At 32.8% G+C, this 27,346-nt stretch overlaps 1 protein-coding gene across 2 annotated transcripts in view; it reads right to left on the reverse strand.

The window, feature by feature from the left end:
• The window catches only part of LOC124414814 (monocarboxylate transporter 10-like), a 116,837-nt gene that overhangs the window by 40,201 nt on the left and 49,290 nt on the right, over nt 1-27,346 (reverse strand). The window contains exons 1-2 of one of the 2 annotated variants that reach the window (XM_046895894.1): nt 7,277-7,522; nt 5,494-5,666 (exon numbers count right to left, since the gene is read on the reverse strand). The exons of the other annotated variant lie outside the window; for it this stretch is intronic. Coding sequence (XP_046751850.1) covers nt 5,494-5,666; nt 7,277-7,440 — 337 coding nt within the window. The 5' untranslated portion in view covers nt 7,441-7,522. Of the gene's footprint in view, nt 1-5,493; nt 5,667-7,276; nt 7,523-27,346 lie in introns of those variants that run through there. 2 annotated transcript variants of the gene reach the window in all.

The raw sequence follows: 27,346 nt of genomic DNA on the forward strand, positions 1-27,346 counted from the left end.
CTTTTCTTAAGTTTTTTGCATCCCTTTTGATCTGAGCAGGAATTCTCCAGAATGTTTTTTCGTGCAGTAAGACTTGACGAATCGCGTGTTTCTCTCTAATTGTTGTGGAAGTGACGAGTTAATTAATGGCGCGTGCTTTCAGACCTCGACTTGGGGTGGAAATCCTCTTTTTGCTTCACGTTTACTCGGTTTTGGGTATTGTTACAATATTCCATCTCGCCTCCAAAAAGCTAATCTGGTTTGGACGAGTGTCTGTATCGCGAATTCTACGCCTCTATCTCGACGAATAGACAGCTTAGCGATTTACCTATTGGTTGAACAGAAGTGGAAATTCCTACACAGCGAACGAAATTAACGATCATAGAAAAATATTTACTGGCATCGCGCAATTTGTTACTTTTATTAAATGCGTAGAATTGAACTGAGAAATTCATGTTCACAGAGGAAATCAATCGGTAAAAATTGCACGGATTGAAAAAAACATTACAAGGATTACAATTGATTTAAAAAATTACATGGATTTCAAGGATTACAAACTTAGTATAACGAAAAGAAAAAGACTGCAAAGATTACAAACTATTAAAAGATATTATATGAGATAATATAACGTACGCAGACGTTAAATCTGACAGAGTGAAAAAAAAAAAAGAACCAAAAACAAATCGATGTACAGAATTTCATCATTAAGCCGAGGAAGAAGTGATAAAATTTATCGATTTCTGTCATCCGTCTAATTATTTTATTCTGATTTTCGCATCTTGGTCTTCGCATATTATTTTGGCGACTAGAGGGCTGTCCATAGATAGAAAATCGAGTTTGTTGGCGGAAGGAGAGGGAGGAGGAGGAGGAGGGGGAGGAGGAACCCGATCCCTCAGCATAATAAAAACTAACTACAACCATCTATCTATATCCGCCTCTCCTCCTTCGGCTCTCTGGCAAACTTTTCGAGACGAGGGTCTGGGGCACGTGGAGCAAGGACGAGATCGGGACGAGACATCCTCGATTGCTCGCCCCTATGCGATGACGAAGCTCGAGGGTCGACGACCAGGGTAACGGTTTTATCAACGAATCTTCGCGCCTGAAATGCGATTTTATTCAGCCACAAGCCGAGATGCCTTCCCGCCCTCTTCATCCCCCGAAAAATAAAATCTCGGTATCTAGGTCGCTGGTCCAGAATATCCGCAGGATGCTGCACTGATGCAGATTCTCTGCTTTTCCGTTTTTTTTTTTTTTTTTTTTTTTTTTTTTTTTTTTTTTTTTGTCTCATTTTTTATACGAATAATTTTTTTTCTAATATTTTTCTCATCGGTGTATCGATTTATTATACTTCATCATATTTATTCTCATTCAACCTCGATGTTACGATCCATAAAAATTTCTATACAATTTGAATTTAATTTTACTATATTTTCATCGATCCCCCCCCTTTTTTTTTCAACCCTATTTTCAGAATTGAATGCAAATTGACTCGTTCGTCGGTCGATCCTGTGTCTTCTGTTTTTCCGTTACTTTCTCAATTTTCTCCTTTCGTGGTGTGAGAGATGACAGAAAAAAAAAAAAAAAAAAAAAATTGAAACAGAGAAATTTTTTCCAAAAGCTCTAAAGTGACGAGATGTTCGAAATTCTGTAATTACTGAGAATATTTTTGACGATATAAACGTTTTCGTCCGATTTTTAAATACCGTTTTGAAATATTGAAATAAAACTTGTGCGTAAAATACCAAACGAATGAATGAGTTAATTATAAAAAAAAATTTCTACAAATAATTTCGTTGTTTCCGCAGCTGACTGAAGCAATAATAATTCTTCGTTGCGACTTGTACGGGTTTCTCCTTTTGTTTAGAATTCAGTCCGTCACCCTTCGCGTTAATTTCCTTCAGAATTACCCTCAAAATTACCTCGAAGCTGTTGACGCTCCGCATAAATATGGTCCGAAATGGGGGTTTAATTTTCACCGCGTGCCCCTTCGAAGTTACCCCCTAAAATTACTCACCCCTCTCGAGGTGAGAGTTGAAGGGACGCTGTTGAATTTCAACCCCGCCTACTTCAGTTTAACAAACCGTTTAATATTTCCAGGCGTTTTGTCTTCCCTCTCTTTAGAGAGAGAGAGAGAGAGAGAGAGAGAGGAAAAAAGGGTAGAAAATCAGATTCTGATTACTCCGTTTCATTTCATAGACCGTGATCCATGTTTTTTTTTTAAATTTCTTTACCGCCTGTTTTCTCTTTTCTTTCTTTTTTTCTTTTTGATTCAACCCTTGTTCATATATATCTCCGTTGCCGAGATTTTTATCGCGCCATTTCTCAAGCCGAACGATGTTTATTCCGCATTTTCAATTCCCAAACTTTCAAGTTATTATACCAGCTAACTCGCAATGGCTTATCTATGATTCTCCCTATTATTTCGTTACGTATATTACAAAGTCTCTATACAAAAACTTTTCCACAGAGTTTCAGAATTTATTCAAGTCCAGTCATCACTTCCGTTTTCGGGAAAAAAAAAAAAAAAAAAAAAAAAAATTACCTGATAGCCAATAAATATTACGGACGTGGAAAAATTTTCCTGTAAACAGATTCGTTGTTGGTAATAATTGATCGGAAAAAAACTTGAACTGAAAAAAAAAAGAAATTGTCAATAAAATAATCACATATTAGTAAAAGTATATTTTCGTTGTCGGATAGACAAATTTAGTAGAATAAACTTATTTGCAAAGATCGCGATTCTCATTTCAAAAGACAAAAAACAAATAAAAAAAAATTGCCAACCAACTTTTTGTACGAAAGAATTATGGTAAAAAATTACCCGCCTTCGTAAACAAAATTAATCGCAAATCGAGTTTCGGCGAAACTTAGGAAAAGTTCTTCTTAGTTTTCCAATTTCGGGACGGTGAAACCTCCCCTTTAATTCTCTGCAAAATTTTCCTCCCTCGTTTTTAAGGGTGTGCAGCTTTTGAAAAAAAGTCGAGGATTGGTTGAAAAAATGTTAAAAAATGAAATAACGTTGAACTTCAAGTAAAATTAAACGATTGTCTTGGGAAAAAAAAAAAAATAGAAGTGAGATGCGATAAAGTCTCAAAAAGTTGGAAATAATCTCATTTCAAATAAAGAGCATAAAAAAATGCAATAATTTCATTCGAAGATGAAAAAAAATGTGTAAAAATTACAACCTTTTATTAAAGCCAGTGAATTATATTTTCTCTCATTCTTTAAATCGCGGGGTTAATTCTCAATTTTAAAGTGGAATAGAATAAGAGACGAGGGTTGGGTATTAGTGAAACAATACGCCTCGCATCCTTCCTGCAGGATGTGAAAATGTATAACGCTTCCTTGATTGTTTCTTTTTCTTTTAGCAAAGTACAGCGCAGTATTGCAGGACATGCCTTCCCCGAAATTCGGAACAAAAGGAAAACAGAACCGGCGCCTTTCCTTGCCCGTCCGGTTTTCCCTTTTTTATTCAAATCCGCCCTTCGCCATATAATTTCGTCCCAGATTATTACACTTATAATATATATATAATATACAGCCGGGCTTACGCACCCTGCTTGCAGAATTTTTCGTAATTTGATACGTCGTATACTTGTTCATAAAATTTAAAGTACTTTGTATCTATGGGGCATTCCAGGTGAAATCGAGGAGTCATTTCCCTCAGGTCGTCAGATCTTTGCATAAATTTTTTATTTTTTGGAATTGATTCCACTTCAAAAAAAGCCACATTATTTCAAAGAATTTTCTCGCTACTAAAAAAGGGATAACAGAAAAAATGCAATTTTTTTAATTCTGAAATTTTCTTCACATATTCTGGGTCGTAAATAACATTTTTTGTATAATTGTTCTCTTTAAGTTTCTGAAAGATAAAAAAAAAAAAAAAAGAAAATCAGTTCCTGATAGTCTTTACAAGAGTGAGAACCAAAAAATAAAAAGAGAACGAAAACATGTCTCAGAAAATTTCGATACTTTGCATATATTTTCTAAGATTTAATCAAATAGATGAACATGCAAGATTGATGAGAAAAAATTATTTTTTGACTCCAAACCAACATCAACTTTGATGTTGTTGTTGAATATGTATTTAAAAATTAGGAATCAATTTTTTTTTTTTCATTTTAGAAACTGAAAAAACAAAGATAAAAAAAATGCATCATCCCACTTTCTAATCATGATAGATTTAACTTATTTACGATCCAGAATCTGTGGAAAAAATTTGCAAAATTTAAAAAATGGCGTATTTTCTGTTATCCCTTTTTTACACAAAAAAACGATCGTCACGCCACCCGAAGGAGTGGCGAAAGAATTCTTGAAAAAAAATCAGGCATTTTTCAAGTAGAATCAACGCGAGAAAAAAAGTTATACATGGATCTGATTATCTGATAGAAATGACTCCTCGATTTCACTTGGAATGCCCCATATATATATATATATATATATACAATGCGTTTAATTATACCTCACATTTTTTTTCTCGTCCCATTTTTCGCCGGTGTGTTATTCTTGTTATTAGCAAATTTCGCGATGATTCATACAGCCGTATTTGGTACTGTCTTCGAATTTCTTGCAAAAAAAAAAAAACCGAACGACAGAATTGACGCGGAATTATTGTTCTACGAATATTAATTTTATATTATACGAAGTATTGTTGTTGAACGAAATTATATACTAGTACCAACATTCTTTCCGTGAATTAAAGTTTGGATCATTTTTTTCTCCAGGCTAATTAAAAAACTTTGTTTGTAAAAGAAAAATTCTTTTTTTTTTCAAATTATTCCACCATCGTAAAAATTTCTCAAGAAATTACATTTTTTTTTTTCAATTTTACGTCAAGTATTCGATTAATATTCGAGAGAAGGTTTTTTTTTTTTTTTTTTGATTTTCAACGATTATTTGTAACCGGAACATTTTTGAAAAACTTGTCGTCAAAAATATATTCCCGAATGAAACTTTTCCAACAAAAATGAGATCGTATTTTCGTTTCAGGAATTTCTTCTTTAATTCTTGGAATTAAAAATCAGAAACAGATTGACTGAAAAAAAAAAAAAAACTACCCTTGAATATCCGGTGGAAAAAAAAAAAAATTCCCGAACGAAACTTTTCCAAAAAAAAAAAAAAAAATTAGATCGTAACTATCTCTGGTCGAAAAATTCCTGTTTCAATTCTGGGAATTAAAAATCATAAACAGATTGACTAAAAAAAAAAAATTCACCCTTGAATATCCGGTGAAAAAAAAAAAAAGTTCCCTAATGAAACTTTTCCAAAAAAAAAAAAAAAAATGATATCGTAACCATCTCTGGTCGAAAAAATTCCTTTCCTAATTCTTGAAATTAAAAATCAGAAACAGATTAATTAAAAAACGCACCCTTGACTATACGGTGAAAAAAAAATTTGCTTCGCACAAATTTCGCTTCCAAAATCGTGCAAATTATTGCACGACCGACGGGGTGTAAAAATTATTGCCGAATGTATATCGCAAAAGATTGCAGAGGTCTGGGGGAGTAAACGTACCTACGCTGACCAAGGGTTGTCGATACTTTCTCATCCCCTCCGTCAACCAGACTCCAGCAGCCCCGTGTATTCCTGCGCCGAGGACGTGCACCAGGACTCCTGTAAAAACCACGACCCATCCCCAACCACTTTCCGGATAGTAATGCTGCTTGATGGTGCACTGCGCGATATACCTACAGATCGGAAAGATTATCTCTGTACATCGACATTCGCCAGCGATTCGCGAGATAAATAAACCATTTTTAGCACCACTTCTGCATTAATTTTACCGCATTTTTTTTTTTTTTTTCCTATCTTTTCTTTTTCATAGTTTACATTCTTGTTTTTATGTGAAATTTTTTTTTTTTTTCTCAACAGAAATCGCGAGTGATTGTTTTGGTTTACAAGTGGATGTAAAAAAAAAAAAAAAAAAAAAAAATACGCACGTGAGTAGAAAAAACAAATTCATCGGCAGCAAAAAATTCGTAACTCGAAAAGCAAAATATATTTTTGTTCTCGATCCATGGAGCTGGAGTGAAAAAAGTTGAAAACGAAAAAACTTTTCTTCGGTCGAGATATAGGTGGTTGTTTTTTGGTTTTTGGTCTTTTTTATTCTCTCTACGCGGAATTAAACTTCGTATGTTTGGAATCGCGAAAAGGAGAGCAAACAATAATATATTTTATTTTAGCTAAATAAATTAAAAACAAGAAAGAAAAAAACTGACACACAAGAAGGATAAAACTTTTCTTCGTTTCTGGCTGCCGCGTGATTACATCGCGTCTTCTTCTTTTTACATTTTTTTTTTTTTCTTTTTTTTTTTCTTTTCTATCTTTCTTTCTCTTCAGTATATATGTTTATCATAAATAAGCATTACATGCACGAGTTTTGTGAATTTATTTCCAAAGTTGGTAAAATATCGGATACATAAATAAAATACCCATGTAATATATATATATATATATATATATATATATGAGGTATTCCGCGCTAACTCGACAACCGATACTCCCTTGCCATTTTTGATTTCGTTTATAATTTTTTTTTTTTAAGATTGTTCCAACTCTGAATAGCATTTCCGAATTATTTCAAATTTTTCTCTGCGACGGTTATTCTTTTTTTGTAAATTTTTAAGAATCGAAACACACAAAAATGACATTTCTGAAATTTTTGTAAATATTTTCAAAAATTCTTCTATCAAAGTCGACCCAGTTCGAGGCCAAAGCTAGAAGTGGAAAGCATTTTTTTTTTTTTTAACATTTATTTAGCTAATTTGAAAAAAAAAATTAACATTTCTAAACTTGCTTACATCGATATTTTTTTTATTTGAAATTGTTAATTTTTGTACACGTATAATCATCCGCTTGGTCTATAAAAATGAATAATCACCAATAAAAATAACAAATGAAACAAATTCAGGAATTTTGATTTTATTTTTTAAATTATTCAAACAAGTATTGAACAAAAAAAATTAAGAATAGTTTTCACCATCGGATTTGGCGTCAAACGATCGACTTTGATCCGAAGAAAATTTCGACAACTTTTCCAAAAATTAAAAAAAATATCATTCTGTCTTGATCGTTAAGAATTGAAGAAAAAAAAAAAAAGTGAAGTAACGATTTGAAAGGTAAATCGTAAATATTTCAGGAGCGCTGTTTAGAGTTGGGACAATGGTAGAATAAAAATTATTCACGAAATCAAAAATGGTGAGGAAAATTTATTTTTCGGGTAAAAAGACCCAAAAAAAAAAAAAAAAAAAAAAAAAAAAAAACCAAACGCAAGAAAATAATCCCTCGAAGAAAATACCTCGGATCGTTATTTTCGTAATCACGTTTTTGATCCTCGTCGCGAGCGATGCAAACCTCGCCATCATATTCGCCAGAACAAGAAGGTTCGCCCAATTCACCGGAAGTAGCGAGACCGCTGTCTTCACAGGGATTAGCCAGTGTTATCCTCCTTTCGGAGAGCATAATAATATCCGCGGTAAAAATCACTTCGGAATCATTGTCCTGCGTAAAATTCTTCCCTCTTTGTTTCTTTATAGATTTTTTGATTTTTTTTTGTTTTTTTTTGTTCACTTTTCTCTACACATATTTATTAATTTCCATTTATTTATTATCGCTGCGGTCACTTAAGTTTCGTCACTTGGTTTAAAATCGCAACCGTTAATCGTCTGCATTTTGGAAGAACCAAAATTTTTATTTATCCTTTCACCCAAGGTTTAACGATATTATTTTGTCCAGAAATTTTTTGTTTTCTTAATTTTCTTTTTGTTCTTGATCAGTTATAATTTTTGAATATTTCTTCGTATACAGTTATCGCAATTTATTTTCACCTGTGAATAAATACAATGCCTACAGTATTATTATTTTGAACTAGGATTAATTTTCTTCTTCCTGTTTTGTTTTTTGTTTTCAATTCGTGTCTTTCAAATTTTCAAAATTCTCGTTAACCATTACGTGCGAAATATTACGAGATAAATTTGTTAAATAACTGTGTTATGTCTTTCTAAAAATTCCTTACATTCGTTTTTTCAGTTTCTATATTTTGGGAGGGGGAAAATCACTTTTTAATCAACGTACGAACGAGGAATAAAATAAAAACCACCACATAACGAATCTGTCGAGTCTGTATATCGTCATTTTTTCCCAGCTGGTGCCTTTGAAGTTAATTATTAATAATAATTATTATAATCCGTGAGGTAATTCTTCCGCACCCCGATGCTCGTGTCTACCTGTTCATTAGGCAGCAGCCTCGACGATTCACCGTGAAGCACGGATAGGCGGATAGGCGGATAGGCGGTGAAAAAGAGAAGGTAGAATAAGGAAAAAAAAAGAAAGGTTTGTTGGGCCCAGCTGATAGGTACCGTTCCTACATGCCTAATTATACTCTCGATCGCTACGTTCGAATCGTTTCCTAAACAGAAACGTCTGTGTCGTGATGTTTTGTTCTTTTATTCGCGGTACGTGTTCATCCGGATAGTTTCACGAACAAGGACTGAATTGTTCAGCGAGAATGGGAGAAGTGGAGTTGGTGGAAGGGAGATGAAGAGAGAGATAAAATGGCAGGAACGATCGTATATAGAGAAGAGAGAAAGAAAAAAAAAAAGAAAAAATGAAATTGCAAAACCAGGAATAAGAATAATGACGAATTGACGATCGAAAATCTTTAACAAAGATGGATTTTATTGTTATTGTTATTATTGTTATTATTTGGTAGATGAGAATCGCTTGCGATTAGACATTATGAAATATAATTGTTTAATTACGAAGAAGAGATAAGGAGGGGAAAAATCTGGAAGAAGATGGATGGAACCGGAACAGAAATTAAAAATTATTATAAACTATGTGTAACTGATGCCTGAAAGCAACTGAGGAGATGGTTAAACATTTTCAAGAATCGATGTAAGCTTCGCGATGAGTTAAATAGAAAAAAGTGTGTAAATGAGGTGGAAAATTGAATTCCGCAGACGTGATGATAAGCTTTGTCTGATATCTTTACGTTGTAAGACCGAAAATCCATTTACTCTGTATCTTGAGGATTTTAAGATCATTTGTAAGATTTTATCCTTTTGGTCTGGACAGTAATAATTATTTTGTGAATTCTGGATTAAGACTGTATTTCAGAAGATGAAAGTTACACGGAAAGATAAGAATATAAGAGTTCTGATTTTCAATTTTCTCAAAATCAAAGTCATCGATCAGTTTCCAGATTATTTGAAATATAAAGAATCAATTTTTTCGAACTTTTCAACCTAATCGTCATAAAAATCTGTTAAAATCAGGACAAAATCTTACGTCGAAATTGTTAGTAATTTTTTTTTACCTAACAATACGGCGTTATTTGATTAATTAATTCGAAAGAAAGTTTTTCGACAAAAGTTTAACGTTGAAAAAAAAAAAAAAAAAAAAGAAAGCAGAATAGAAGAAAAAATTGCGCCTCGAAATGAACACATCGCGATAGAAAAGAAGGTAGAAAAAGAAAAACGGGAAAACGATATTTTGTCGAAACAGCATAAAGTAAGTGGGTGCCAAGTGAAAAGTGTATTCATCTTTAAAGTAGAAAAACGACCGGGTGACAATCTGAATTCGTTGGAAAAGTCAGGAAGTTAAACCTCCGAAGAAGAATTTAAACGCGGCGGCGGTACTCGAGCGTCGTTTGTGTAGAATTTTTTTTTTTTTTTTTTTTTTCTTCTTTTTTACTTCTCTCTCAAATCACGTCCTCAGTTTTTTTCCTCTATTCTATTTAGCTTCGTCTATCTTCCACTACACACACTGATCTTAATTGTACAAACATGGTTGGTTGGCGAGAGTAGATAAAAAAAAAAAAAAAAATTGGATAAAAATAAAATAACAATAAAAATAAATAAACAAAGAAAGATAAACAAGAAATAAAAAAAAAAAAAACTAACGTTACATCACGCCAACAATCTCTCAGCTCTCTCAGCTCTGATGAGCCACTGTGATCCAAAGTAAGTATCTTTTTCCCCTGCACGCGGTATGTTCGAAACTTTATTACACCCAGGCAGAAAGTATCAGCCCATGTGCGTGCAGAGGCAGCAGAAGACGATTTAGCACTCTATTCCCACAGCTATTAGAAAAAAGTAAAGGAAAAAAAAAAAAAAGAAAAAAAAAATCATCATCATCAACGGTTACACGGAGAGTCACTTACATCATACTTTACATCGACGTTATGTCTCAAGTGCACGCATTAAACCTGCAAAGTGGCGATCCTAAATTGGTGTGACGAATTAAACGTACCTACGACGCAACGTCGAGTTGGAAATTGAATATTATGTACATAAATTCAACGATCGTCTGTATAAATTCGGTGAAATAAATCCGACGACTTGATTGAAAAGATATTTCAACAAGAAAAACAAAGCAAATAGTTGAAATTTCGAAGTCAAAGACGGTGTTAAGAATTGAGAAAAATAAAAAAATTATAAGTCAAAAATGTCAGAACACGTAACAGTGCGGAAAGGATTAGGAAAAAAAAAAAAAAAAAAATTGAATGAAAAAAATTACGCATCGCTGAGAAGTCGGGATCGATCTAATGTCCGAAAATGTTTCTTCCGTGAGAGCGTAGAGCGGTGACGCCATCTGGCGTGAAATAATCGAGAACTGCTCGAAATCGACGCAAACGGATCCGAATTAGCGCGGAAACATTTTTGCGTTAATTCTTCAAGGCGTTTTATCAACGAGAGGCGGATTAATTTTTGACAATAAATGCTAATCGGGGTTGTCCGGCATTTTAAAGCCCGCGGGTTTCGGCCACTTCGAGGTTAAATTGAGGGGATGAAAAAGGGGAGAGGAGGGTGCAACGGGCGATGATTTCACCGGAAGTCAAAACGTCGGAATTCGCAGTCTGTCGGAGTGAATGGGGAGGGAAATAGCGGGAAACCACCCCGAGGATTCGGTTTATCTCACACTTCATCCCCCTTTTATACTTGTTCGTCGAGGTTTTTGAACGATCTTCGCGATCTTGCAAGGGATAAAAAAAAAAAAAAAATAGGCAATGAGGCCGAGGAGTTGAGAGAAAAAAAATCCTAGTTTCAACGGGAAAATCTTTGACTAAATTCGAATGAATGGTTTTTTTTTTTTTTTTTTTTTTTTTTGTTCAGTCATCATTTTCAACCAATTGAAGAAGACGACAACAATTTAGCTATTAATATTCATTCCGATGGATTAAATTTTATATTCTTAATTATTGGAGCTCAATCAAGTTGGAGAATGTAAAAAAATAGTTTTATTTGTAGACTAATTTTGTCGAAAATCTATTTAAAAAGGTGACAAATGACAAGGGAATGTTATTGGGATACTTTTTTTGAACTTGGAAAAATCTTTTCAGAAATTTTATTCATTGCAATTGATATTAAATAATTATATATTTAAAAAAAAATGTCACGTTACAATAAAAAGTTGAGAGGACTCGGAAATAGTGAAATTATATTTATAGCATCACAATTACTATTTTTTTCATTGAGAATGTATTAAGTTGGGGAAAAAAAACAAAAACACTTTAATAGCGATATTATTCTCATAGTAAATTAGAATGAAACCTTTTAAGAGTAAGATTTTCGAAACTAAAAATTGATTCAAAAGCTATAATCACATCATTATTATTATTATTATTACACAGAACTTTTCGTTATTTTCAAACGTCTTACTTCGATTGTATTTTTCATCATGAAAATCTTTTTTCAATCGATAAAGAAATCGTTTAAATCGTAATATTTTACAAAACAATTTTTTATTCGAATCGCTAAATTATCAGGTTTGATACATATAAAAATAAAAAAACAAAACAAATTGTAATTTTTACCCACAGGTTAAATCATTGCGATATTGTTAAGAGTATAATAATTAAAAACCACGATTGTGAATCTGGAAAATTTTTCGATTTCTCTCCACAATTTTCCGTTGACCATATTTTTTTTTATTTTATTTATTTATTTTTTTTTTTGGATTTAACGAAAACGACAATTAAATTTATGTAAAATTTTCAGCTTAGAATATCTTTCCAAATAACAACTCACTCGATGAATTTTCATTGAAATTTGAACCAACTGATCGATCAATTTCCATTATAACACATATGAATTAAAAAAAAAATTTTCTCTCACAGAATTAATCGCGGCGGATACTCGGTTAAAAAATCAGAGAAAACGAAAGATGTCAGGCAAATTTTGACCGGAAATTTCCGAGCCCGGATACGCGATGGACGACGCCGAGTGTCGACTGAAACACGGCATTGAAGCGTCGAACGTGCCGCTGAGCTTTCGGAGGGGGGGTGGGGGGGTGGGGGGGCTGAAGCCGCGGACCAATAGAATTTCTTCTCCGCCACGTGGTTCTGGGATCCTAGGTCAGGTTGGGCCATTCTGGCTTCTATATACATGTATAGGTAATTCCATGCGACCCCAACCAAGGACTGACCCTCAAGATATTTGATTTTGTTGAAAATTTTTTTTGCAATTGTCCCAACTCTGTAATAGTTGCCCTGAATTTTTTTCAGATTTTTTTTTCCAACTGGTTAGTTATTTATGAATACAGAGAGTTATTTTGAGAAGGATTTTTTTTTTTTATTCTCGAACATTGTATTTTCTTTTCCAAACACTTTAACACCGAGATCGAATTTTTTTTTTTTTTTTTTGATCGACTGAAGAATTTTTCAAACGGTCTGAAAAATTTCAAGACTTTTGTTTTTCACTCAGAATATTTCTAGACTGGTTTCATTACGAAGTTGGGGAAAAAAAAGTTTGAATGTGGCAAAAAAAAAAAAAACGGAGGAAAATCGCTTCATGATGGAACCGTTTTAGAAATGTTGTAAGTAAAAAATACAAGTTTTAAGAATTTTTCGGGAATTTTTAGACGTTTTAAACAACGTTTCGGTTAACGAAAGACACTAAAGTGATGAAAAAAATGGGAAAAAATATGCCCAAAATGGATCTGGTCTTGAAATGTTTGGAATCGAAAATACAGTTTCTGAAAATTTTAAAAAAGCTTGGTTTTCAAAATCACTGTAATTATCTATAAATAATTAAGAAGTTGAATGAAGAAAGAGTTTGGAAAATTATAGAAATTGTTTTAAACAAAATCAGAAACAGTGAGGCTCAGAAGTTGGTCGAGTTTGCCTGGAATTCTCCATACATATTATACATTAAAGCAAAGTTTCAAATAACAGAATTCACCGTCCACTTGATTCGGACAATTTACACGCACGCAATATTTGCTTCGAAAAAAAAAAAATTCACTCACTTTGATAAATATTGATTTACCTGATTCGCATTAATTATCATTAACTTAACACCATCAACAAAAAAAAAAAAACGCCATTCGTTCCGATATAATTCAAAAAGTTGATAAAAAAAATTATGTTAAGTTAGTATTTGCCGAAATTTTCGGAATCTTGACACGAACGAAATTAAAATAAAAAAAAAAAAAGAAACCGAATTAGACACAACAAAAAACAGAAAATAAAAATGACGTTAAAAATTTTGACGGAATTTCAGGTGTAAGAAAATTCTGAAAAAGGTTGAAATATTTGGTCAGAAAAACAGACGATATTTTTGTAATGCATAATTAATTAATTTCATACTCATATATTACAAGCTGTAACGTCTGCACAGCTTATTCGGCAGTTATTGGTTTCGGTAGTTCGATTACTTCTTCGGTCTTTACCAAGCAATTAACCGAGTCAATATATTTTGAGAGTGTCTTAGTCACCGGCTAATTAGAGCGAGATGAGAGGAACTGTTATGGAGTTGTAAATTACAGCGTTCGGCTGTCCAGAAGCAGCGGAATCAGGATCAGAGCTACCGAGTTGAATAACGGAATGAAGAAAAGGGTGTAAGAAAAAAAGCAAAAAAAAAAAAATAATAACAAGACGGAGCAAATTGATTGGCGGTTCTCTGTTTTTTTTTTTTTTTTTTTTTTAATCATTTCTTTTTATCGCTGATTTAAAACTGGTTCAAGACACAAAAAGCGTGTATATAATAATCTTGTTGCTAATTAATTAACGCCACGGCGCTTCGCGAAACGATTATAAAATCGACAAGCGTTTGTATCGATAATAATAATAATGTAATAATGATAATAATAATGATGTTAATGATGATGACGACGATGACGATGATAATAATGACACTGAAAAAGAATTAAGAACAAAAAAAAAAAAAGGGAAAAAATCTCGACGAGTACCTACTTATTATTATTAAATGGTCGATTTCGATGGGCAAATTATTATTCAGATTCATAGCGGGCGTGGAATAAAAATAGTTACATGTATGTATCGACATGGTTGTTGAAATTTTGACGGCTGCTTCGCGTTTTATTTATTTATTTATAAATTCTTGAAATTTAGAGGCTTCGTAAAGTTGCGAGAAATTTAATCGAGAGGTTCTTTGATTCTCGGTTCCTTTGAACTACGATGTTTTGTTTATAACGATAAAAAAATTTTCCTCTTGCCCAGGAAACTAAGTGAAAAAAATCTAAATAGACTAAAATGAAATTGAATTTTTTTTTTTTTTGTCATAGTTCGTTAAATTACTAAAAATAATAGCGTGAGGATTTCTTTTTTTTCAGTTTTTTTTTTATTGCACTGTAATCTTTAGCGCATTATGAAAAACTCCTCGTAGCTGAGAAATATAAACAATTTGTTGAATAATCAATATTCAATTCAACCAGGCAATTGATAAGAAAATGAATGAAAGACGATCGATTTTTGGGCAATCTTGAATTATTTAACGAATGATTTAATCGGAGAGATAATAATAATCGATTAACAGTTTATACGTGAGTATTAATCCAATTAATAACAAATCCTAAAATTTTTCTAAATTACGCTTTTCTTCTAATTCTTAGGATTCATAGAAATATGAAAAATTTCGATTCGATATCTGAGCAAATTCATGGGTTTGCAGATTGGTTTGCAAGGGCGTAGAAACTGGCTACAGAAAACCATGAAGCACGAAAATAAACGACAAACAACAAAAGTAAAAAGGAAAATAGAAAAAAAAATTAGAAAAAATTAGAAAAAATTTATAGAAAAAAGCTCGTCAAATTTTAAAAAAAGCTAAAAGATCCGTCGTCGGCCCGTCTCCTTTACTTTTTCGAATATTCTTCCCTCGCTCGGCATTCTAGGATGTAAGGGTGGCCTAGGCAAGGTTAGGGGCGCTGGTAGTGTGTATTATATAAATGGCCGAAGGTCCTGCGTGCGATTATGCAAACTCGGTTGAACTCCGACAAAAGTTCCCTCATAAATGTCTGCGAGGTCGCGCTTCCGCGTTTATAACTCGGCCTTTCTTCGCTCGATGAATATATATATATATATATATAAATACATATATACATTAGGGTGGCGCAAAAAAAACGACTATTTTGTTTTCTGAGTCTCGCGTGACAAAATGTTAGTTTTTGATGTTTCAAGAGCCCACTCCAAAGGACAGCTGAAAAAAAAATTTTAAGAGGTCGCTCCAAATTTTTTAAAATGTCAAAAATCGTCTAAAAATTAAATTAAAAAAATTGTATTTTCAGTATTTTGTTTGATTTTTAATTCATGTCGTGGTGTATTGTTATCGATTCTTTCTTACTAAATTAACGAAAAAAAAATGGATGAAATTTTAACATGAATATAAAAAGGTCGCTCGAAAAGATCTAAAGAAATGCAGCAAAAAATTGAAAAAAAATTATGAGCGACCTTTCAAAATTTAAATTTTGAACTGAAACTTTCGGAAACTTATTTTTTTTTTTTTTGTCTATAAAATTATACCGAAACGAGAAAAAGGTTAAAAAAAAAAATCAATCTTTGACGATTTCTAACGTTTTAAAAAATGTGGAACGACCTCTTCAAATTTTTTTTTTGAACTATCCTTTGGAGTGGGCTCTTAAAACATTAAAAACTAACATTTTGTCACACGAGGCTGGAAAAAAAAAAAAAAAAAATAGTCGGTTTTTTTGCGCCACCCTAATATACATTTATATAATATACCTACAGAGGGAGAGAGAGAGAGGAAAAAATTTCCCCCGAATACATAGAAAAAGCTCTATAAATACATGTATGTGCAATAATAATGTACATATTTTATATTATAATACCGAGGCAAAGAATTTTGTAGCAGTCGGCAACCTGCCCGCCTATTTCTGCACTTTTCTTCTTCCGCTTCTGCTTCTGCCTCTCATCTTACATCGCGACTCTACTTTTTATCCATTTCTGGATGCTTTTCCCCCAGATTTAGATACGTGTGTACGTACACCTTAAATCCGATTCGCAGACTCGACGCCGATCCATAAAACTGATTTTATCGACGCATTACGCATATATGTATGTATGAATGTTTCGTTAAATGAGATAAGCGGAGTTATTCGAGCGAAGAATGGAACGCGGATTTGTTTACCTACCCTTGTTTTTCGCCAATATCCACCCCACACTTTTCCCTCCACCCTGCTGAGGAAGGGTTGAAAAAAAAATAATTAAAATTAATTACGGAGTATGGAAATTTGAAAAAATCGATTTTTTTTTTTCTCCATATTTTCGAAGTCAAGACCTTTAAGAATAAGCCACCAAGAGAATTTTTCAAAATTCTAATTATTTTCGGGATTGCAGTTATTTTTCTGACGCGTTGACTAAAGTGGTCCGGCCGTAACGAATTTTTGAACGCATTTTTTTTTTATCGAAATTACTTTTTTCGATACGCTTGAAGAAAATAAGAAAAAAAAAATTCTTCAAAATTCTCCGCATTTTGTGGAAAGTTTTTTCTTTTTTAATTTTTTTCACTTCTTAGAAAAAAATATTTTCTATAAAGGAAGTTTCGCCAGTAAAAAAAAAAAAATCCAAAATTTTGTGCTTTCGGAGCAATTTTCAAATTCGGAAATTCAATCCAACCCCTAATTATTTAATCAAAAAAGTACAAAAACATGAGTTTGCGATAATCTTATTCGTAATCTTTTCAATCAACACATCAGATCACCAAATTTTTAAAGCTTCAAATTTTTCAGATCTTGTGAAAAATTCCAAAACTCTAAACGCAAAAAAATCGCTCCGAAAAAATTCGGGATGTAAATTTCAGCGTTAAAATTCTGTATCTTAAGCCTAAGCCATCAGAATCTAGTAAAAAAAAGAATAAAAAAAAAAAAACTTATCAATGCAGCAGCGTCAGTCGTCACGCTCCGTTGAACCGCGTCGAAATCCACCCGACAAAATCTTCAACGAGAAACTTTCTTATTACAACAACAAGTAAGCTGAGGAAGATTTAATATATCAAAGAGAAAAGAAAAAAGGGTACCGTTGTTTTTTTTTTTTTTTTTTTTTTTCTTTCTCCTTCCCAAAAGCTTTACACGTAGCGAGAAAATCCCGAGTTTTTTTTCACCCTCGTAATCGTTCGATTAAAAATTCATGAGTTTCGTTTCTGCTCGAGGTAAGATAAAAAATACAATAACGATTCATCAAGCAATACGTTGATGAGTCTTTCTTTGCTGGGTATTGAAGTGAATTGTCCTTTTTTTTTCACCATTTCCAATAAAGTATAAAAACAAGCCAAATAGAAATTGAAGAGGGAATTAAAATTGATAAATTATCGATCTCGATTCACCTACGATATAATAAATCATTCGAATCGTCTTAATATTTTATATAATTTCCATTATCTCTCTCTCTCTCTCTCTCTCTCTCACTCATAAATAAAATACTATTATTTTTTAGCAATAAATTATAATCCGCTGGAATCTCGCGACATTTTCATATATTATTTTCTATCGAATCGTACTTTCAACGGTTCGAATTGATCGGAGAATCGGGATGAAGAAAGGTGGCTGCAGGCTGATGCAGCGGTGAAAGAAGCGAGAAGGAACGACGAGGGGGTGAGAAGGAGAGGAAAAAGAAAGAAAGGAAGGAAGAAACACGTTGATGGAATCAAACGCCTGATCATCGCTGTATCAGGTCGAAGGCGTTGTCCGTGAAGTAAAAACATTGTGACACGACGATCTGTGAGGCTAATCGTGAGCGTCTTACTGTCAGTTTTGTTAACTGCTTCACCAGCTGAAAGCTCTTCGTAGTTTTTTACCTTTTTACCTTTTTCGAAAAAAAGTTTAGTCGAAAATCTCGACTGCCAGCAGCTTCCGGATGTTGTGGGAAATTCGATCGCCGTTTTTTTTTTAAACGTCGGTGTAAAGATAGACTAACTTTTTCCGTCTGGAATTCTTGACAATTTGTGTATAAAAGGGTTTCAAAATAATCAATAAAACAAAAAATGTAAAGAGAAAAACGAAATGGAGAAAATAATTGATGCGGTCTGTTCTCAGAGAAAGGATAAAAGTGGTAAAAGTCGTGTGTGAAAGAATCGAATAAATTTGTGGTGTTTGAAAATTTTAAGAATTTTCTTTCAAACCGTCTAAGATTAGCAAATTACAAATTACACGAGTATTTTTTATCTAGAATATAAACAAGGTACGAATTACACATTTTAAATTTGTAATTTTATGTAATGAAATTGTGGATCGTAATTGTATTCATGTGACTGCTAAAAAGAAGTTGGAATAAGAATTACATTTGTATTTTTGAAATTGAGGTGAAATAAAAAATGTAAATTATATTTCTGTGTTGTAATTGGAATAAATTAGAAAAAAAAAAAATACACCAGCGTAGAAGAAATTTTAGATTACAAATTATACAAAAATCGAATCAAAGATCAATACTTGATTAAATATAAAAATTGTAAAATATGTGAATAAAGATGGAAGATTATTTGAAAAATTTTTTATTCAACCAAAATTAATTACAAAAAGCTATGAAGATAAAAAAAACACAAAAAAAAAAAAAAAACACAAAATACAAATATAAATTCCGCTCCGTTTCTACTCAGTTAAAAAATAAAAATATAATCCAACCTTACCTCCGACCTAATTATACGAAATAGAAATGTTATTTGTTAGTTTTTATTAAAAGAAAAAAGAAAAAAAAAAAAATCGCAGTCAAATTAAAACGAAAAAATAATTACAAAATTTTAACTATAGGAAGTGTGAAATATTGTCGTGAAAAGTGAGAAAAAATTTCTTTTATCGCAACAGTTTTTTCCGCAGATCGGAATTCGATTCAACCCCTCTAATTTTCTCGCACTACCTAATTTATTTTTCCACATATTTTCAATATTTCTGGAATTTTCCTTGTTTCCCGGAATCTCACGTATCTTTACGACAAATCGAAGGTCCCTCTCTCCTCCGATTAGATCGTTTACCGGTATAATCGGCTGGCTGTCTCTGGCCAGTCTATAATACACCACGTTAACAGAAAAGAGAGAGATTGAGGAGAAAAAGAGAGATGGATCAGCTGTTAACGAACATAAATAAGATCCTCTGCTCTCCGCAGGACGGTTAAGCTTTCAGCTTGAAACTCGCTCTGGGCGGACAGCCGCATAACTTTCTCTTTCAATGCTGAGTAGGTGTACCATCGTAGCTATTCGCCATCCCCAAATCCCCCCCCTTCTCAAACTATTTTTCATCCACAAGTTTTCTTCTTACGCTTTTAATCATGCTACTACGAGGACACGGAAGCTCTTACTTGTATTATTATTACTACTCATTTTACATCTGGATTTTATATTTATTATTATATCTTAATATGTTTAGTTTGAATTTAACAGTGAGGAAGTAAAATTTATTAATAAATAATTAAACAAAATTTCGATCACGTTTTTGTACGAATTTAATCGGTTTTTTTGGACGAGCAATTATTTTTTTACTATCATAAAAATTGGTTTTTTCAATATCTTAGAAAAATTGCAGAATTCGGTTGGGTTTTGGGTTTATTTTTTCTGTTATTTTTGGAAAATTCAATTGTCCAGTAACAAGAATTTAAACGAAAATGAAAATTCTTTTTACAACTTGTTGTCAAGCTTGATGCAAGCATAAAGTTTTTAACTAAACTCTGATACCGATGTGATATTTGAACAATTGTAATAATTGATCTGGATCAGTTAACAATAAATTAAAATCGAGGATTATCGTCTGCCAATTTCATAATTAATATCTAACGGGTCTCTTGCTAAGATCGTAATTTTTGTAAAAGTCCAAATGAAATTCATTTGCGCTTGTGTAAAAATAAACTTAATAATTAATTGAATGAAAGAGAAAATTCTTTCGAGACCGATCAGTATCCAGTATTCAGACGTATTATATTATTTATATTATCATACCTTTTACCTTACCTGTACAACGTATTTCGTCATATTGAATTCCAAACTCTTTCATTAACACTTGAGATTTATGAAGGTACCCACTGACCAATAATAAGTATCCCGCGGAAGTGAGGCAAGAATATTAAGCAACGCCTGCAGTAGCCGCAGGGAAGTAAGAAGAAGAAGAAGAAGAAAGAAGACGAAGTAGAGGAAAGCAGGATATAAAAAACGCCTGATTTAAGACTAATATTCTCAATTTACACGCCTCTGTTCTATTCGCAAATGCGTTTTTACCTACCGTAGGTAAGAGTCAGTCAATTCAATCGATCAACGTCTTTCGCGAGGTGATGATCGAGACGAAGACGAAGAAGAGAAAAGTGGGATCAAAAAAACGCTTGATTTAAGACTAATATTCTCAATTTACACGCCTCTGTTATAGTCGCAAATGCGTTTTTACCTACCGTAGGTAAGAGTCGGTCAATTCAATCGATCAATGTCTTTCTCGGTGCGATGAGCTGCTGCTTTTTGACCGATTCAAATTGCGGTAATTACAAAAACTCAACATTAAAATTTTTGCCCATTTTCAACTGTGAATGGACGTTTTTTATAACCACAAAAAAAAATATAAATCCGACAAAAGTGCGTTGTTTCAATCAAACTACAGTTTTTCATTCGCTTTTTTTCACCCACTCTTCTTACATTCATTCTCTCTACCGGATTTAATTCCCGTATAACGTAGAGAGACAAATTAATTCCGGCTAAAAGCTTCAAGCTGCGATTGATAGGATGATTTATAGACGCACCTGCGTATATATGGAAAATTCATTATCCTCGGCACTTTAATCCGAAATTCTCTTCATGCGAAAATCAATTTCAAATACATGATTTAATAATTTTCCGGATCGCAATCGATTGATTTTCATTTTTTTTTTTTTTTTTTTCATTTCTCATTTTCTAAACTCTGAAGAATAATAGATAAGAAAAAAAAGAAGAAAAATCTACACAACATCGCGCGATTATTATTCATAGAAAAAGCAAAAGTGAGATTTTTTCCGAACAATAAAAACGTCACTCAATCGTAATGAGTATTAAAAATACTTTTACTCTGTCGGTAAATATGTATCTTTGTATATGTATAGGTACAATATATACCTACCGAAAACACCTGATATACCGAATCCAATTTTCCCCGGACAGGATTAATCGTCATGGGTAGCTACTTGCCGGGTTTATAATTGAATCATGTGTACGAATCGAGCTGTACAATAAATTCGGATTAAAAAAGATATTACCTTGAGGAATTTCTTTTTTTATTAGCATATACCCGTGTAATAACTTTTCCAAGTCTTAGTCACTCAAAGTTTTGAACTTGTAATAAATTGTAACAACTTTGGCAAAATATATGGAAAAATTCATTTCCTTACAAAGAATTGTATAAAAAAACTTTTGAAAAAGTAGAAGAAAAAAAAAAGAAGTGCATATATTTTGTATAATCAATCACTTACGAGAAATTATTTAAATTCTATTTGCGATATTGTCAATATTGTCAAAATTTCCTCAAACAGGGAATAGAAAATTTAACGAAGAACGTTAAATTCAGAAAAATTCTGAAACCATGATCAGAACATTAAAAATTTTTTCCAAAATGTATATAAATATTTGAATTCATATGCTCGAGGAAGACAATTTCAAAATTAAGCCAATAGAAAATTGTCTCACGAATCCTTCAACCTCCGGAGAATCGAAAAAGCGGTTATTTCTCTACAAAAATTCTTTTAACGCAAAGAAAAAAAAACAAAAAAAAACAAAGTAAAAATATTTACCGAAGTTTTAAAAATAATTCATCTCTCTTATTTTATCAGGTATTTAAATATTATAAAATCACCAACCGGCCATATCTATTTCACATCGGCATATGGTACGTTTCAAACCGTTATAAAAATACATCACAAACTTATACAGAGAGAATTGGGTGCGTGTGTAATTCGAAAATAGTCTCGATCCTCCCCCTTCTGTACGTTTTATATGTTACAAGGGAATAAAAATAACGCCCAGATGCAGAAAATTGGCACAATATTTATGCGCCCGTGTTACATGCGTGATTTGTGATTTTGAAAAAGTATTTAAAAAAAAAAAAAAAAAAAATCAATACCGCCAGTGATAATTTCATTTATACATTTATACTCCATTTTTTACACTCTCCCACGCGGTTGAATTCGCAATTTTTAACGTTGACGTAAATATAGATCTTGTATAAAATTACACGTTGAATTTGTTTAATTTTCATATTTTTTCCGTCTTCGTTTTTGGTGAGGAAAAAAACGTTGTTGATCAAAAAGCTGTAAAATAACATTTTTTATTATAAACGAGCTGCAATTGGATGACTGAAGTCGGAGTATTAAATGTGAAAACAGCATCGTTTATTCGGTTCTTTTTTTTTTTCTTCTTCTTCTTATCTTGCAAACCTCACGCGATTTCTTTATACAGGAAGTTTCCGGAGCCAAGAAAGGCAAGCAGGGAATAAAAGGAGCGGAGAAAACGGCGAAAGAATGAAAAAAATGAAGCAAGAATGAAAAAAAAAAAGAAAAAAATCGATAAAAAATAAAAGGAAAAAAAAAGAATTTCAAAGAAAGGGCAATAAGAGAGAGTAGGATGTCAGAGGGAGGCAGACACTGAAGTTAGCTGACAGGAGCCTTCATCCTCCGATGAAACGAAGATGAATTAAGCCCTGCCTCATTTTTTTTTCATACTTTGAGCTCGAGTTATTCTCGTGTTTTGTTGTAATACTTTTTTTTTACACCTTCTGCTTGCAGTTTTTAATGAAAACAATGATATATTCCAAAAGCTGAAAGATTTTTCTGTTTTTTTTTTTTTTTTATTCGCAGTAGAATTTGCATGAAAATGTTTGAGTATATTCGCTGACGAAGTGATTAGTTTGAAATTGGAAAAAGAACGGATAGTTGTAATGTAATATTGAAAAAATTATTACGACAAAATCAGATTGAGGTAGAAATTTTTAATCTAAAGATTTGCAACATTTTTTTAATCAAGCCATCAAACAAAAAGGATTAATATTGAAGTAATGATTCCTGCGTCTGGATAATATGAAAGTAAATATGAATAAGGCAGATTAAATTTTTTGAGGAAAATAGTTAAGGGTTTCAATAAAATTCTTAGAAAACGGTATAGAAATCGATTTGAGAAAATTTTGAATCCGATAAAAATTTGGAAAAACATGGTTATAAAAACGATGGAACGAAATCGTAGACGAAACGTGGAAAACATGCTGTAAAAATTTGACGGAATTAATCAAAACTTGTAGATCGGAAGTTTTTTGTAATTTCAGTGGCATAAACGGATATTTCAATTCCAAAAACAAAGACGAAAAAAGTATTTCCGGATAGTCAAAGTTGAATTCTATTTCACGTGAATTAATATACGAATTGAAAATCTTATAATCGATTTCAATCGATCAATCGATATAATTATTTGATACTTTTACACCATAAAAATTAGGTTCTCGATGTAAAAACTTCTCTGTACCTATTTGATTTTGTAAAAAGTGACGTCGGTTTATTCTGATTTTACTGATTCATTAATTCAAGCAATAAAAGACAAGGAAGCAAGGAAGACAAGGAACGAACAAAAGAAAACGAATCAGTTTCAATTGCGCGAAAGCCACGACGTAAAAAAATACCCGAGTTATCCTGGGCAGAGTTTTACGGGGTGATCAACCCTTATCACAAACGTCGTCCGACGATTCCACCCGTTGCCGGAAACCACGCGCAGTTTCGAAACTCGGAAGACGATAAAAAACAAACAAAAAAAAAAAACGAATAAAGGAAAAAATGTTCGTTTCGTTCGAATTAATTGCTTCGTTTCTAGGTTCCATTGTAAACTGTCACGTGATTCTGAGGCGTGGAATCAATGAAAATATGAGAAAACGTTGTGGATATTATTAAAAGTTAAGTTAAGCTTGGAATGAATGAAATAATTTACGGAACCATGAAAAACTAATAAGACTTGAGGTATTTACGGATTTTTGTACAATTTTTTATATTAAAGAATATTCGAATCTTGCAGAAATGACTATTTCAACATTTTAAATAAGATAAGTAATATAACTATTGGATTTTTCAATCGTTTATAGAATTGTGAGAAAATTCAATTTTCCAAAACTTCGGATGTGTGAAAATTGCTGTTTCTCGAACAGACGAAATTTTGGAATTTTGATTACCGGTTCAAAGTTCCTTCAACTGTATGTTCAGTTTTCGATATTCTTTGATCTCCGCGGCTCGGATACTTCGAAGAATTATAAAATCTCGTTTCGAGTTCCGACGGTCTTTCCCAAAGGAGTGATAAAAGTGTCTCCGATACGGGAAGGCGTGGATTCGTCGTTCCACACAAGACAAGACGAGACAAAAAAAAAAAATTAAACAAAATGAAGAAATACTTGAAAGCGGGAAGAAAAAAAATTGTATACATTCGTGTAAAACGTTTCTTCTTGTTTTTTTTTTTTTTTTTTTTTGTCCAATTTAGAAACTTTTCATGAAAGCGGAAACTCGAAATGGCCTCTTGAAAGCATCGTCAGAAATCAAAGTCCAAAGACATCATCGTAAAGCCTCCATAAATTCTTGAACTATTTCCTGCTCAATCTGGATTCTACGGAATGGATAGTAAACATAAAATAATAAACCAGAAGCGAAAACAATTCGAGTTTATTGACACCATCTTAATTTTTCAACCGTCTACCGACAGCGTTTATATTCCGATTTGAAATCGAAGTTATTATCGGGAAAATTTGAAGGTTATAAAAATTTGAAAATGAATGTATCCTGAAATAATCCTGTAATTGTGTATTACGAATTAGGAAAACCTCAAAACAAACGGATGAAATTGTTATACGAAAATTTCCAAGCGTAGAAAAATATTTATTGATCTCGAATCTGAGATTCAATAGTATTTATAATAGTATTTATAATAGAGTCGATATCGAAGAGTTTAAAGAAAGGTTTGAATTTTCCCAAGTAAATTCTAATTTCCTTTTTTCAAGACGAATTGATTCGGACGTTGATGAATTTGCCTTAAAAGACCGTGTAGGTATTTACTCGCGAGTTTTTTCAAGAGCGAAACCGTTTTTACCGAGCGTCGATAACTTGCCGATGCTAGTGAGTTTTGAGCTGTGTGATCTAACGGAGTGGGAAAGTCAGAGATCGCGGTTCTGAGAATGGTCCACATCAGTGGTAGGGATGCTGGCCGAGATGCGAGAAGAAGAAATTCTCAACGCGTGCTGCCAAAACGACTCGCGGGCTTCGCCTCGAAACCGAGAACCCTGCAGACGTCGATAACTCAGCGGTCGCTGGTAATAATTTAAAGATAATATTATTCTCATGAACAATATATTGTTTGATACAGAAAAATAAAGAGAATAATGAATTGGAGGAACGTTTTTCACATGTTTTTTATTCGCATATTTATTTCTATAATTGAAAAGATGACAAGTATTGATGATGATTTATCGACGGAGTTTAAATTTTCGGTTATGAGATGAAGGGGAAGAAAAATTATTTCATTATTTCAACGGTTTTGGTTAGTATTTTTCTTACAACAGTATTTACTTCTCACGTAACAAAATTCCGCCAATTGAACGATTAGAAAAAAAATTTGTCACATGTATATTTATACTGGGTAAAATCTCTGATCGTCGTTATGAAAAAAAAAAAAAAAGTTACCTCGGTACGAGAGATTCAACAAAAGGTTCAAAATGCGTCGAAAGAAGTGAGAGGACAATAAATACAAGATAATAAAAAAAAAGGGAATACCAAAAAACTAACCAACAAAATATGAATAATTACAAATCGATTCTTGAAAATCACTGAATCAATTCTTTCAACTCAAGATCAAGAAGATAGTCTCAAAGTTTTTCACTCATACAAAATTTTTACAAAAAACTTGTATCAATCGTGAAATAATAAATCTAAAATACTAATACCAAAACTCATTGAATTATCGGTGAAAAAAAAAAAAAAAAAAAAAACGAAACGAAAAAATAAACATTCAACGAGAAGTAAAATATCGTTGACAACTCAGCTTTTCCATTCGATTCTGAGAGCCTAGCCGTGGTGAAATGAATTAAACGCGGTAGGTTCAATCCGTTGGATTGAAACTCATTCGGATTAAATACAAATCGTTTAATAATAAGCCGAGGGTGAAAGGGGGGGGGGGGGGGGGGGGTGTAAAAGCAAATTTAGAGGGTATATAAATAATTAATTTCTACAATCTCCGTAACCGCGTTGATAATCTGCTGCAGGCCTGCGGCCGGGAAATTAAGCTCCCTGCGTCGAGGATCGAGCTTTAAGGGGTGTTTGCGCGGGCTTAAATTTAACGCGGCTTAATATTTACCCGCTGCGAGGGTAGGGGGTGGGGGTGGAGGTAGAGGTGGGCGGAAGGCCAAAATTCGGGACTCCCTCATAAGGGCGACAAAGGGGGATGAAGGGGGTGAAGGGGGATGGAGGGTGACATTTTAAAACGGCTGATTAAGTCGGTCTAATCCATCAGTGTTATCGGCTCGCACGCATCCCGTAGATAAACCTGTTCGTTGTACCTATTGGTTCACCTCATGCGTGAGTGATAGCACTAATGATCGCTGGACCTGTTTGCTTAGGCGGAATTTTCGCTCCCCTCCACTCCCCTCATCACCCTCCACGCGGAAGTTATTCAGCGTTCGATTAGTCCGCCGCATGTCTCCGAAAACTACTTAGATATTTGTTTTTTATTATTTTATATAGTCATTTCTCGGGTGTTTCTATCGAGATTCCACCCCGAAAATTACTTCTTTGAAAGTAAAAAATTTTCTTGGCTCTTCGAAAAATCATGACTGTTGAAAAAATTGTTCGAAATTTGATCAGCGGTGGGAAAATAATGTTTCGAATTTCATGCTTAATTTTGAGAGCTTTTTGCAAGCGTATAAAAAAAAAAAAAAAGAAAAATTAAAAAAAAAAAAACGAAAAGCTAAGCAGATTTTTACCAATTTTTTGTTCGGTAATATTCATGTTATTGCAGAAAAAAAAATATTTTAAAAACGATTATATATCAATTGGTTGATTATTGTCCTCCCTATACCTATTGCTGGTAGGATAACCGTAAATTGGGACATTCAGTGCCTTCCGAAAGATTAACGCCGTCGCAAAAGGGTCAATCGCGAGCCA

This window comes from Diprion similis, chromosome 14, assembly GCF_021155765.1.
Source record: "Diprion similis isolate iyDipSimi1 chromosome 14, iyDipSimi1.1, whole genome shotgun sequence".
Taxonomy (NCBI): Eukaryota; Metazoa; Arthropoda; class Insecta; order Hymenoptera; family Diprionidae; genus Diprion; species Diprion similis.